At 40.0% G+C, this 13,924-nt stretch overlaps 1 protein-coding gene across 2 annotated transcripts in view; it reads right to left on the reverse strand.

Moving 5' to 3' along the window:
* TPRG1 (tumor protein p63 regulated 1) overlaps positions 1–13,447 on the reverse strand; it is a 211,241-nt gene extending 197,794 nt beyond the window's left edge. Inside the window, exon 1 of one of the 2 annotated variants that reach the window (XM_021692712.1) lies at positions 13,277–13,447. In XM_021692712.1, the coding sequence (XP_021548387.1) occupies positions 13,277–13,288 (12 nt within the window). In that variant the 5' untranslated portion in view covers positions 13,289–13,447. Of the gene's footprint in view, positions 1–1,082; positions 1,122–13,276 lie in introns of those variants that run through there. The other variant, XM_021692715.1, reaches the window with a different exon arrangement.
* Positions 13,448–13,924: the final 477 nt, after the last annotated feature.

The following is a 13,924-nucleotide window of genomic DNA, read 5'->3' on the forward strand; positions in this document are numbered from 1 at the left end:
AAAGAAAGAAAGAAAGAAAGAAAGAAAGAAAGAAAGAAAGAAAGAAAGAATAAAATTATACACCAATATCTCTTATGAACATAGATGTAAAAATTTGAAAATGGAATCTAATTGCATATGAAAAGGATGATATATCATGACTAAGCAGAGTTAATCACAAGAATGCAAGGCTGGTTTAACATTCAAATATCGGTCAATGTAATTCATATCATATCAACAGAATAAAAAGGAATAATAGAGTATCTCACGGGCTACAGAGGAATTTTTTTGTCAAAATTTGACATTCATTCCTGATTTTAAAAAAAAAAAAAATCAAACAGACCTCTGAGTAAACTAGGACTAAAAAGGAACTTCCACAACCTGATAAAAGGTAAACCCACAAAAGAATTAAGCTAACATCATACTTAATGGTAAGAGATTAAATGTTTTCCCCCTAAGACCAGGATCAAGACCAGAATCTCTGTTCTCACCACTTCTACTCGGTATTGTACCAAAAGTACAATCTGATGCAACAAGTCAAAGGGAAAAAAAAAGACATACTGAATGGAAAGGAAGAAATGAGTCTCTAGTCATAGGTAATATGATTGCCTAAAGAAAGAATCTCAAAAAATACTCAAAAAAGCTGTTAGAATTCATACGTGAGTTTAACAAGAGTGTAGGATATATATGGTCAATCATATTTTTCTATACCAATAATGAATAATTAAAAATTGAAATGTAAAAAGTATTTACAATAGCAGCAAAAAGCATGAAATACTTATGCGTAAATCTTTCAAATTATCAGCAAGTTAAAATGTTAATTTTTTTCTAAACCTATTTACAGATTCAATACAATTCCAGTTGAAATCCCAGTAAGAATTTTTCTTTTAGGAATTGACAAGCTGATTCTAAAATTTACAAAGAAAGGTGATGAAACAAGAAAAGATGAAACAATTTTGAAAGGAAAAGCAAAGTTGGAGGGGTTATACTACATAATTTCCAGACTTACTATAAAGATGTAATAGTCAAAACAGTTTGGTGTTAGAGAAAGTTTGTTAAAGGTATAGATCAGTGCACCAAAATAGAGTCAAGAACAGACTCACATGTGGTCAATGGAGTTCAATAAATGTGCAAAGGTAATTCAACAAAGGGTAATCTTTTCAACAAATTGCTGGAACAATTCTGTGTCCATCTGCAAAAAACCCAAAGGAACAAAAATCAAAAAAAGAACCTAGATCCACACCTTGCCCCTTAGGCAAAACTTAACTCAAAAATGAATCATAGACCTAAATGTAAAAAACCATAAAACTTCTAGAAGAAAAAAGGGGGGGGGGTACTTTGTGACCTTCAAAATACACAAAGAGTTCTTAAAGCATAAGCCATAAAAGACAATTTGATATATTGAATTTTATCAAATATAAGCACTTTTATACTTTGAAACTCCTGATAAAAGGATAGTAATCACAGACTGGGAGAAAGTATTTCCAAATGACATATCTGGCTGGTAGCCAGAATATATAAAGAACTCTCAAAATTCAACAATTAAATAAAAAACTTTTTTACGTGGTCAAAACATTTGAATGGATAATTTACCAAAAAATATAAAAATGGCAAGCAAACCATGCAAATTAAAACCACAATGTAATACAATTACATGCTTATTAGAATAAAACATTTAAGAAAAAACTGACAATACAAAGTGGAGCAAAGTAAAATTCCTCCTACATTGCTGATGAGAATGAGAAGTGTTACAGCCCCTTTGGAAATCAATTTGGAAGTATCTTATAAAGTTAAACATAAACCACACAATGAAGCAATCCTACTCCTAGGTATTTACCCAAGTAAAATGAAAACCTATGTTCACACAAAACCATGTAAATGTTCATAGCGACTTTATTTACAATCACCCAAATCTGGAAACAACTATGGTACATACATATATCTAATACTATTCAGTCATAAGAAGGAACTAAACCAATACATGCAACAGCATGGATGAATCTCAAATGCATTATTCTAAGTTTAAGAAGCTACTCTCAAAACTCTAGTGAAATCAGAGAAAAAGAGTAATTAATTCAATAGTGCATGACTTCACTTCTAGGACAATCCTGCAAAGCCAAAACTATAGGGTGAAGAACAGATCAGTGGTTGCCAGGGGAGAGGGACAAAGGAATCCTAGAGAGTCTAGGGGAGTGAGAGAACTGTTCTCTGTTGTGATGGCGGTGGTGGTTACAAGATGGAATGTTTGCCAAAATTCACAGAACTGTGTACTAAAAGGATGAGCTTTACTGTAGGTTAATTTACCTTAAATATTTTTTAAGTGAGAAAATTAATGCTTGATTTTATAGCAAGTTTTCCTCTCATTTCACACACTAAGGTATACTATAAACCCATAATTCAATGTAGTATTTCTATCCTGAGTTTCTACTCTGCTGGGTTGGTAGACAAACTTATCATCAATTCTTCCTGAGACTTATCCCCCATCCCGGTTTCTCCCAAGCTTATGCCATACTTAATATTCCACAGGCAGTAGCAAGGTGGGAGGGCCGTGGCAATGGATTCATACATAGTCCTAGGTCCACATGGTGGCTGCATCCATTGTCCCTTGCTGCATAGCCCATTATATCTGGTAACTCCCCAATGTTTCCCTGTCACTCTTGGAAAAAGAGAATTTTTCTTACAAGGCTGCTGTGTATCAATTTTTACATTGTTTTCCACGCATGAGGCAGCCATTTCCTCTTTAGGGTCTAGTTACCGTTCCATCAGTGCCAGTGGGAAGTAGGGTGTAAGAGCCCTCTTCTCCGGACCACAGAGCTCTCTGAATCATCACTTCTTTCTGCCTTTCTCCCTCCCTCTCCCTCTCTCTCCCCACCCCCATGCCCTCACTTCTGTACACAGTGCCCAGAGGAATACTCTGCTCTCTCCTCTGCTTGCTTCTGGCCAAAATACTTTGTCTATACCCTGAAATACCAACCTTTTACCTTCTCCACAAAAACTCTCAAAGTTCCCCTGAGGGCTTAGGCTTTTCCATGACAAATGTCAGAAAGACAAGCGGGCTATTTCTGAGGTCAGCCCTTTCACTGCCTCCCCTGAGGCAATCAAGTAAAGTCCAGGGGTGAAGAGAGATGGAGGGGAGATGGAAACACTGCTAGAACAAAACAGATTGATATCTTAAAATATTGCTCCACCTCTCTTGGATAAGAAATTTTAAAGGTGCTACTTTAATTGCAGTTTCCTTTACAGGAAGATGGAAATACCTGATTTGACATTATCAAAATCATGTTATTGTGTTATGAGATTATGGTTTCTACAGAAGGTAGGAACTAAGATATTTGAATGCAAAGAATAATGTGTGAGCCAACAAGTGTAAAAGAACGTGCATAAAATCATACTAAGAAAAGTTGCTGGTCTATCAGCATTCCGGACAGCAGTTCTGCAGCACAAAAAAAAAAAAAAAAAAGAAAGAAAGAAAAGAAAGAAAGAAAGAAAGAAAAAAGAAAAACAGATTCTAAAAAAATAAGATTTTTGAAAAGTGTGCTGTCAAACGTTAAGTAAAAAAAAATAATAATCAGTGAAAAAGAGTAATTAATTCACATATTGCATATTCTCCTGTTTTAAACCTCCCAGTGTCAATCAGGTACTTTTGAAGGAGACGTTTAGAAACCTAAGCTCACTTAAAACATTCTCTTTCTCACAAGCAGCCAGTCAGGGACCTACTTGTTCTGAGAGCTATTGTCAACACGCCCCTGCCTCCAGCCCCAAACGAAGTCAACCTGCCTTGCTACCAGTCTACACAATCACATGTTGGACCCAACTGCAGAGCACACTTTCCAGATGCCCAGAATTTCAGGCTGTTCAGACATAAATGAAGCCCTGTGTTTCACAAGCCAGCAACCTGCTGGGGGCTAGAGGGATCACTTTCAGTTGGGCAAGCAATCAACCTGGTTTTTCCCTGGGTGTGTATAGAAGCGAGGTGGTAAGTTGCCCGTCACACAAAGTATTCAAGGAGGGAATACATGGGTTTGGAGGGCTTATTGCAGAGAGAATTCAAAGGCAGGGGGTCTAAATAGCTTTAAAAAATATCCCACCACCATGAAACCTTAGGATTCTATGAAATGCTATTTTTTCCAAAGAAGTGAGAAAAGGATACTACATTCTAAGAAACTTCTCTTCCCTAATGAATCAAAGCCTAGCTGATTCCATAGAGAAATAAAAGCAAATGATACCACATGCAGGAATTGTAGATCCTGAGATATAAATCAGAGATAGTCTACAAATCAGGGATATTTTAAAAATTATGTATTAATTGAGTGTAATACTTGTAGTGGTTTATGTAATTTTTCCCTTAAGATAAGTTTGTGCTATAGGACTGCCCTGGGGTTGTAGGATTTGTTGAATGCAGAAGAACAGACTTTCCTCATTTGAAATAAGGAAAGAAGAGTAGCATGATTCAGTGGGAAAAATGGGCCCACATATGGGAATTTCTATAAAGGAATGATGTTGCAATGCTTTCAAGTCTACTTGTTATTGCAAGGTAATGACTAATAGACTGAAGCAAATCCATAGGAAAAAAAGGGGGGAATTTGTGATAGACATACTATGAAGCAAAAGGCATGTTTAAGAGAATTTTTAATTTTTTAAGCCACTGGTTTGACAAAAACTAAAATTTCATTTTGACCAAATGCTCTCATAAGAAAATAAATGTGTTCAGATGAAGAAATTGTTTCCTGCTTTTAATCAATATGTATTCCATACTGTCTGTCTGAAGTTCTATGAACCCCAAAGAAATGGGACCAAGTCCGTGAGCTCTTTCCTTTACATTCTTCTCCACAGTAGGTCACATGAAGAAATCAAGTCATCAAAGTCATGCGATTGCAGGGGACATAGGGAAAAATCTTTGTACCTTTTGCTCAATTTCGCTATAAACCTAAGACTGCTCTGAAAAAATTAAATCTCCTAAAAAAAAAAAAAAGTCAGAGGATTTCATTTTACCTAGATGTTTCCAAGAATTAGATAGTATTTTTTTTCCAAGATTAAAAAAAAAAATCGGGGTACCTGGGTGGCTCACTCGTTGAACATCTGACTCTTGATTTCTTGATTCCTACTCAGGTCATGATCTCAGGGTCCCAGGAAAGAGCCCAGCATCAGGCTCCCTGCTTCCCCTCTCCCTTTTTGTCTGCCTCTCCCCCCACTCAAGTACTCTGTGTATCTCTCTTTCTCTCTCTCTCTCTCTCTCAAATAAATAAATAAATCTTTTTAAAAATCACATTATGTGCATTTAAATTATTTCTAAAAGAAATTCTTTAACTTTATTCTTAAAAATTATTACTGGAAAGAGTTCTGGACTAAGAGTCAACATGTAGTCCCAGCTCTGATCACAGCCCCACATGCCACCAGCTAAGTGAGTTTGTGTTAGTTCCTCTTTCTGGACCTCAGTGTCATCAGATGGAAATTGGGAGAGTATCACCCTTCCCTACCTAAAATGAGAGGAACATGAAAACCTTTTGAAAAGAATAAGGTCATATACAAATGTAAGCAAGGAAGAAAGAAAACAGTATGCTGTAGGAATCCTTCCTTGCTTCCTTCCTCCCTTCCTTCCTTCCTTCCTTCCTTCCTCCAGCAAATACTATGTGAATTCCCAACATAAACCAGGCTCTCTGCCAGGCACTAAAAATTTCACAGTAAACAAAAGCAGATAAGATTGGAACCCTTCTGGAAGTTACAGTCTAGTGGAGAAGACAGGTGTTAAATAATAATACAAATAAATATATTTGAAATTGTGATGTTTGCCATAAGGAAAAGTTAAAGGCAGGTTGGGAAATAATGATGGATGACCTGAATTAGGTGGGGGATTAGGGTGGAGGGTCAAGGCATCAAGGGAAAGTTTCTCAGAGACTTGAGGCATAAGAAACTGGCAGGTAAAAATTTGAGGGAAAGAGGTTGCAGAGAGTATTCCCGGTAAAGGAAAGAACACTTGCAAAGGTTTTGAGGTGAAAAAAGCTTGACATACCCAAAGCATTAGCAGAAGGCCAGGGTAACCATTGATGGTTTTTATTCATGCTACCATGATGCTAATCTCCTACTGCTTTTGAGACAAGACTAGAAAAATTATGAAAATGGACATCCTAATTTTTACTCAGGCTAAACTTTTATCCTCAACAAATGTTTCCAACTTAGAATGTCTCTATATCCAAAGAAAGTTCCTAATCCCTATATATTTAGTATTTATTATGCCTGAAGGACATTTCAGACATCCTCTATTCTATAGGCTTCAAAAAGAGTCAGCTGGTTAAAACTAATAATTTTTTTAAAGATTTATTTATTTATTTGAGAGAGAGAGAGAGAGAATGAGCTGGAGGGGCAGAGGGAAAGGGAGAAAATCTCAAGCAGCCTCCACACTGAGCATGGAGCCTGACATGGGGCTTGATCTCATGAACACGAGATCCCGACCTGCCAAAACCAAGAGTCAGATGCTTAACCGACTGTACCCCCCAGGTACCCCCAAATTAAGAATTTTAATAAGAAAATTAATAGATTAGAATGTATCCTGAGAAAAAGTTAGTGGACTCAAACCTTAACATATGAGCAACAGTTAATGCTTTTAAGGCTGATGGTGCTGGGAAAGAGAAAACAAAGGAGACACAATCTGGATCCCACATACTTTCACGAAGTTGTCTCATGGACAAGAGGGGACATCAAAGGTCTCTAATGGATGCCAGAGGATTTCATGATCGAAGTTCACAGGAGGGCAAAACGTTCCTCAGTATGTAAGAAAGAATCAGATAAGAGTGGGAGAGGTCTAATTTGGCAGATGGAGGAAATAGGTGTTCCTTTAGAAGTCACAAATAAATCATAAATGTATGTACAGATTCAATCACCCCTTGGGGACACCTAGAGAAAATTCAGACAAAACCTTAAGGACCAATGTCATAGACAACCTGTAAAGTGTATTCCAGCAGCAGGAGATACCATTGGAAAGTGCCTCTTAACAGAAAGATTTAAGAAACTCTTCTCGGTAAAAGAGAAGTTTCATCTCCCAAAACTGTTAATCATCTAAGAGACAGGAGCTATAATGAGTGGGATGGCTTTAATAACACCACCATGGGAGAGCTGTTAGGAAGCTTTGTAGCTATCTATGGTTACCATAAAGCATTTCATCAGTGGATGGAAATGTTCATTTATCAGAAATCTTTATTAGTATTGCCCATTATGGGTTTAGAATTTTGGTACAGTTTGGTAAGGGAAATTGGGGTGGGAGGTGAGAGCCTCAGGATACCTGGCTTGAGCATAAATGTTCTGTACCAGACCTGGGGGAAAGTTGTTAAAGGACTTCTGGAGGTGGATGGGCATGGGCCAGGCAAGTTATAGAGCCAGAGCAGACACAGAAGGATGAAGAGCTATGCAAGTGAAGGCAGGAATAATCATTTTAATAGGAGATAAAGAGAAAGAGCAACCCAAGAACATTCAAGAAAGTGAGAGAATCAATAGTTTGAGTGTGGGCTGTGTGAGCTAGTTTGGTGAACAGGTAAGCTGAAACTTTGCTTGTCAAAGAATAAATATTGATCAGGGAGGTCAGAGGTTCTTAACCTTGAGTTTCTGTTAGTCTTCTGAACATATGAATATAGTCTCTTATAGATGCAAATGAGAGCTTGTTCTGTGATGCCCTAGAGTTTCCCTTAAGCAATGTGGCAACTCAGCCTGAGCCAAGGGAGAGTCCTGGGCTTTATGTTGATTTAAGAATGATTAGGAGACAAGATGGGACATAGAGACTGAGAGAGATTTTATCAGACCATCATGTTGATGAAACTTTAAAAAGTGACTGGCTACGTTACATTCTTCCTAAGTCCTCCTCCCAATCCCAACCCAGATGAGGGATTAGACATTTAGATAGCGTTTACTGAGTGTCTATTATCTGCCAGTGCGCAAGTACTTTATTCTCAACACAGGTCTATAAAATAAATGGTATTCTCATCTCACAGGAGGAAAAGAGACTCAAAGAGGTTAAATCCTTTGTTCATTTCATTCAGCCATTCATTTACTGAGCCAATATATTTGGTTAAGTGCCTCTTACTTGCTGCTGTGGGAAGCATCTACCAAGTGCTACTATAGGGGAGCCTACCAAGAGTTACTATAGGATGCACCCATTGCTTTACGTGTCCAGCACCCTTTCTTCTTAGAACAGTACCACTTTGGGGTGCCTGGGTGCCTCAGTTGGTTAAGTGGCCAACTCTTGATTGCAGCTGAGGTCATGATTTCAGTGTCCTGGGATCTAGCCCTGCATCAGACTCTGTGCTCAGCGGGGAGTCTGCTTGAGGATTCTCTCTTCCTCTCCCTCTCCCTCTCTCTCTGACCCTCTCCCACTCACTCTTTCTCTCCTTCTCTTTCTCTCTCTCACACACACTCTCTCAAATAAAAATAAATCTTGAAAAAAAGAACAGTACCACTTTTTTGGGGGGCCTTCCTGTTTCTCTAGTCTATCAATATGTATCACAAAAACTTTCATTTTCTCAACTAATCCCTACTTCCTGACCATAAGTGATAATCAATTGACTTAGTATTTTGGGATTTGGGACTAAAAGAAAATCAGGATGAAGTATGGTCAATGGCCGAAAACTATACGGTGAAGTATTCAGAAGCTGTGAAGGACCATGCTTATTGTCAGCTGGAGAAGTCCACAGTAAAAGGGAAAAACTAAGCTGGCACAGTGAAAAATAGCAGAGACATGAGACAGACTGGATGCTGATGGCAGTCATATATCTGCTCCATTGCTTTGCCTTTCTCAAGGACTGGGCGTTCACCTCTTCCTTGGATTCCATGAATATATCCCAGGGTCCTGCAAAAATTCTTTCTGCTTAAGCTTGCCTTCTTTTTTAAACTTCTAATAGCTTATTATCATGCTACACATGGAAGACACAAAGATGAAAAAAATACAGTCCCTGACTTACAACACTCTTAAGAAGTGTTTCATAGGGTCATGTGTGTGGACATAGATGATTACAACATTTTCAGCAGGGTTGAGTGGACCATGAGCCCTTACAGTGTGTATCTGACTCATCCAAATATCCCTTCCTTTGCCATTCATCCTCTGCAGGATCTTGATCTACTTTCTCCCTCCAGGCATTGGCATCTCTAAGAATCTGGCTGTGGTGATGCACAGTAATTGATGTAAGATCAGAGGTCTGCAAACATTTTCTGCAAGGGGCCATACAGTAAATACTTTGGCCTCGTGGATCATATAGACTCTGTCACAACTATTCAATCTGCTCTTATATCACAAAAGCAGCCACAGAGAACACTTACATGAATGATCATGCTTGTGTTCCAAGAAAAATTTATTTACGAAATCAGGTTAAGAGGCCAAATTTCATCCACAGGTCATAGTTTGCCAACCCTAGCTCTGGGGTATCTGGGGGCAAAGTGAAGTTAAGAAACATGATGTGGAATATTAACTGATTGACAGAAGTGTGCATCAGGTGCTGTAGAAACTCAGAGAAAGCACCAAAGTACTCCAGGGGCATGAGGATAAAACATTTATGCAAGAGATGATACCTGCAATGGAGTCTTTGAAAACAAAGGAATGTTAGAGAAAGAGGAGATGGGTAGGGAAAGCTGCATTTATAAATACGATGAGCTGTAAGAGACCCTGGCATTTGAAGGATTGCCAATAGTTCCCATTACTGGGGCAAGAAGTAAAAAATTTAGGAGAGTATCAAAAATAAGACAAAGCAGGAAAGCAAGGAGAATTTTAAACAAACAAACAAAAACAAGGCATTAGGGAGCCATCGAAGAATTTTAGGCAGAGCAGAATAGACATCATCTGATCTCTCTTTTTTTTTTTCTTTAATACTATTTCAGGACCACAAGAAGTAGGGGCAAGGATTTCAGGTAGAAAAACACTGCAATTGTTTGGAATCACAGTGGTTTAAAGGCCTAGATTTAGGCAATGAAGTCAATTTAAGGATTAGAATCAATAGGATTCCACATGGAGACAGGTTATATGTAGGACCAAGAGAAGAAGGAACAGATTACCCATAGGACAATTGGGCAGATAAAAGAGGGGAGGAGTCATCAATATTGAAATATTTGGGGCATCATTCAGTTCAATATCAAACTATTGAGTGTGAGATACCTGTGGGACATTTAAGTCGAGATGTAGGAGAGTGATCTGCTGGCCATGAAGGTAGATCAGCTTTTTACATACATCTGTCAGCTAGGTGCAATTATTATTCCCATTTCACAGATAAAGGAATGTAAATAAAGGAAAGGTCAGGGAAAATGTTTTTTTAATAATAACTCCAGCTGAATTTCTTATTTCTTAACCTGAATTACAGAATTAGGAGTTAACTGAGCATAGGAGCAGATGACAAGTTCATTTACAAAGAGTATGTAGGATGAGAAAAGAGAAAGATTGAAGCTGAAACCCCAGAAACAAAGTCTTTAGGAAACAGGGACAGCAGAGTCCATGGTGGTTATGTCCCTGCCCTGGAGCCAGAATGCCTGAGTTCAAATCCCAACTCAGTTGCTTATTAGCAGTAGCATGATTTGAACAAGTCAGTTAGACACTTCTATTCCTGCTTCATCATCTGCAAAGGGTGAATAATAATAGTACCTACCTCCTAGGCTCCCACCAATCAAGTAAAAAGATGTACGTAAATATCTGACCATGCACCACAGCAAGTAGTAAATACTCAAGAAATATTTGCTATTTTTATTATTATTACCTTGCAAAGGAAACAGAAAATAAATGAATGGTAAAACAGGAAAAGTGGAAGAAAGTGCCGTCCTTGAGGCTAAGGAAGGAGAAACTTCAAAAGACAGGATATACACAGAGCATCAAATATTGTAGAGAGGTCAAGAAAAAGGGGCCTCAAATAGATCTGTGGGTTTACCCACTTTAAGGTCATATGCAGAGTAGTGGAGGCGGCTGCCAGACTGTGGCTGGTTGAGGAAAGAGTGGGTGCTGGAGAAGCAGAGTAAGGAATAGCTAAGTATATACTGAATGGTCCGTAGGTGTAGGGGGCAGAGAACGTCGACTATAGGAGTTGTAAATGGAATGTAATTTCTAATAAGTGTGGGTTTCTAAGGTAGGACAAATGGGTAGTTTTCCATGCTGAAGGGGAAAAGCAAGTAGGGAAGAAGAGGTTGAAGATACAAGGAACAGGAGAGAACTGCTAGATCAACGTTCTGGAGGAGGAAGAGGTATATGATGAGATCCAGAGCTCAGGGGGGAATTGACCTGAAAGGGGAAGAGACACCTATTCCACAGAAGCAGGTGTAGCCAAGATAAGGAATGGTTCCAGCTATAATTCTCATCTGATAACCTCAACATCATTGTGACATAGCAAATATGGTACCTTGCTGAGAGTGACAGAGCCATGGGAAAGAGCAATTGAATTTCCAGAAAAGTCTAAATATCTGTTGTGAAAATAGGAAAAGGACCAAACTTTCAATACATAAAAGACTATTCAGGTGTCACTGAGGGCCAGACAGAGGTTGGAACCGTGAACTTAGGGTGGCATCAAGTCATGTGGTGGCATGATTTCCCTCAGCTGGCCCAGTGGTCTAAGTGCAGAAGTGAGGAAACAGAGACTGGAGCTGATTCAGCATGTGCAATGTCTGAGGAAAGGGATTTAGGATACCAAAAAAAGAATGGCCATCCAGGCCAGACAGGATGATTAGAAGAACAGGAAAACAGAGAAGGATTGTTAGTGGGGGAAGGTAGGCATGGATAACACAAGGAAACTCAAATATACCAGAGAACAGATGAAGGGGTAAGAGATGCAATGAGAGGTTTGTGGTCAGAGGATGAAATTTTATATTTCTGAAAGACAAGGAATCGGATAGTCCTCTGGATATTGATCACTCAGAATAATGGCCGGACTTAGGGAAGGAAGGAGAACAAGTTCTGGGCCTTAGTCTTCAATGAATCAATGAATGTGAAGAGAGGGTAAGAGGTCCATGGTTGACAGGGCAGTGGGGCGGTGGAGAGTAGGGGTGGAGAGTGTGGAGGATTTGGATGGTATAGCCAAATGCCATGTTGTTCCCCCCCCACCCCCCGCCCCAAGAGAAACAGGGAACTAGAGGAAGAAGGATGATTTGGTAGCAGCAACATGCAGTATAGAGAAAGGTCACATTGCTCTACTTCCAGGTAAGATTTAAGAAAAATGTATTGGCATTCCAGATAAGAGAACTTCCAGGTAAGTGGTCCCCCTGGGGAGACCAGGTTCCAGTTAGGACAGAGGGTAAGGAATGAACCCCATAAAAAGACTAACAGTAGGAGAGAGTTTGTTAGCATGGACAGGCAAGCTTCAAAGTTGCAATGCAAAGGGTCAGAAGGGGTAGTGTGTGCAGAAGGGAAAAGGGAAAGGACTCAAAGCAGGACAGGGGTGCAGGGATGTGCCTAGAGGAGCAGTAATAGCCCAAGGGCACAGCTGCCAAGGAAAGCTATGATGTGAACTCTGGCAGAGTTCACTGCCTTCAAATTTCCAAAAGAAACTTTGGAATAAACTTGTTTTGATGCTAGAAAACCATGGCATTTGCTCAGGGTTCCAAACAATGTTGGTAAAAAAAATACGACGCCTCCAAAATAATCTTTTTTTTTTTTTCTGTGTGTGCCAGGGCAGGATTTTCTTTTACCAAAAAGGTAGCTCTTGGTGGAAGCCACAGTGACTCCAGTAACAAATAAGGGGGTCCAGATCTCTCTTGGTGGCACCACCAGCTGCCTGAGCTGGTTAGGCAAGCTGTCCTAGCTCCCGTAGTCAGCCAGTTATTAAAGCTTATATTTAAACTCTTACCTGACAGAATCAAGGTCTATGCTTTTTGTACCAGTTTACCTCTCTATAAAGCAGACTATCAATAACCACTCAGCTATTTCTCAAGGTCATTATAGAGAGCAACTGAGTTAATAGTCCCCAAAGCACTAAACTTTGCAAACGGAGATACACGGTACAAATATCAGGCATTACCATTACCAAGTAATTTATTATGTGATAGTTTGAGATACACACCAGAAACAAAATATGAAGTGCAGTAGAGTGGGGTAGAGAGGTAGAGCCAAGACCCATGGGGAGTGACTTGGCAAGGGTTCTTGGAGGAGGTGAGACTGGAGCTGGAGATTGGATGTGTTTCATTTTCCCCAAAGATTCCTTGCCTCTAGTTGCTCAGGCATACCCTTCCTCTCCCCATTTCAACTAAGCCTAGAAAATTCAGCGGTCAGCAGAGAACGAGAGGGAAGCCAGCAAGGCCTCACTCCGCTAACTGAAGCGGAATGCGGGGTGGAAGAGCGCAGCCCACCTACCTCACAGGCCATTGTCTTCCCTTGGCAGAAACACTCCTCACTGACCCAGCTCCGCTCCTGGGGCCTGACCTCTTTTTCAAGCCTGTGGTCAGCCTGCTTATCGGGCCTGACCTCTTTCAGCTGGATGTTGTTTTTGACTTGGCTCCTTTCTTCTCAGCTATTTCCATTTTAGGCCTCTGCTCCTGACTCTTGAAAGCAGAAGTAGCCAAGCCCCTTCCCTCTGCCCAGGCGAAGGTGAGGGGACTGTATTTGGGCTCGTCAAACCTAAGTGGGGCCAAAGATTGGTGTCCGTCTTTGGCTTTCTGGTGGAGGCCTTCTTTGGAACAGCTGAGCCTCCTCTAGGAGTCTGGGGTTCAGGAGAACCGCATGTCAGCCTGAGGTGAAGAGAGATTTCAGCAGGAAAGAAATGGCAGAGGCCTTATTTTCCCAGAAAGGGGCTGAAAGCCCACTTCCTTTCCACTTTGAGTGGTTGAACTACTGAGGAGCATTAAGTCAAACGCCACTTACTCTCCAGCTTTATTGGGCTCTGAGGCCCAGGGCGTGGAGAGCTCGAAACGCGCCCATCTTGCCAAATAAACAACAAGAACACACAGAAACCGGTCCCTAAATTTCTGCGCCCTAGATTTGGGGGTGTGCCTCCACCTCCAG

Source organism: Neomonachus schauinslandi, chromosome 1 (genome assembly GCF_002201575.2).
Source record: "Neomonachus schauinslandi chromosome 1, ASM220157v2, whole genome shotgun sequence".
Taxonomy (NCBI): Eukaryota; Metazoa; Chordata; class Mammalia; order Carnivora; family Phocidae; genus Neomonachus; species Neomonachus schauinslandi.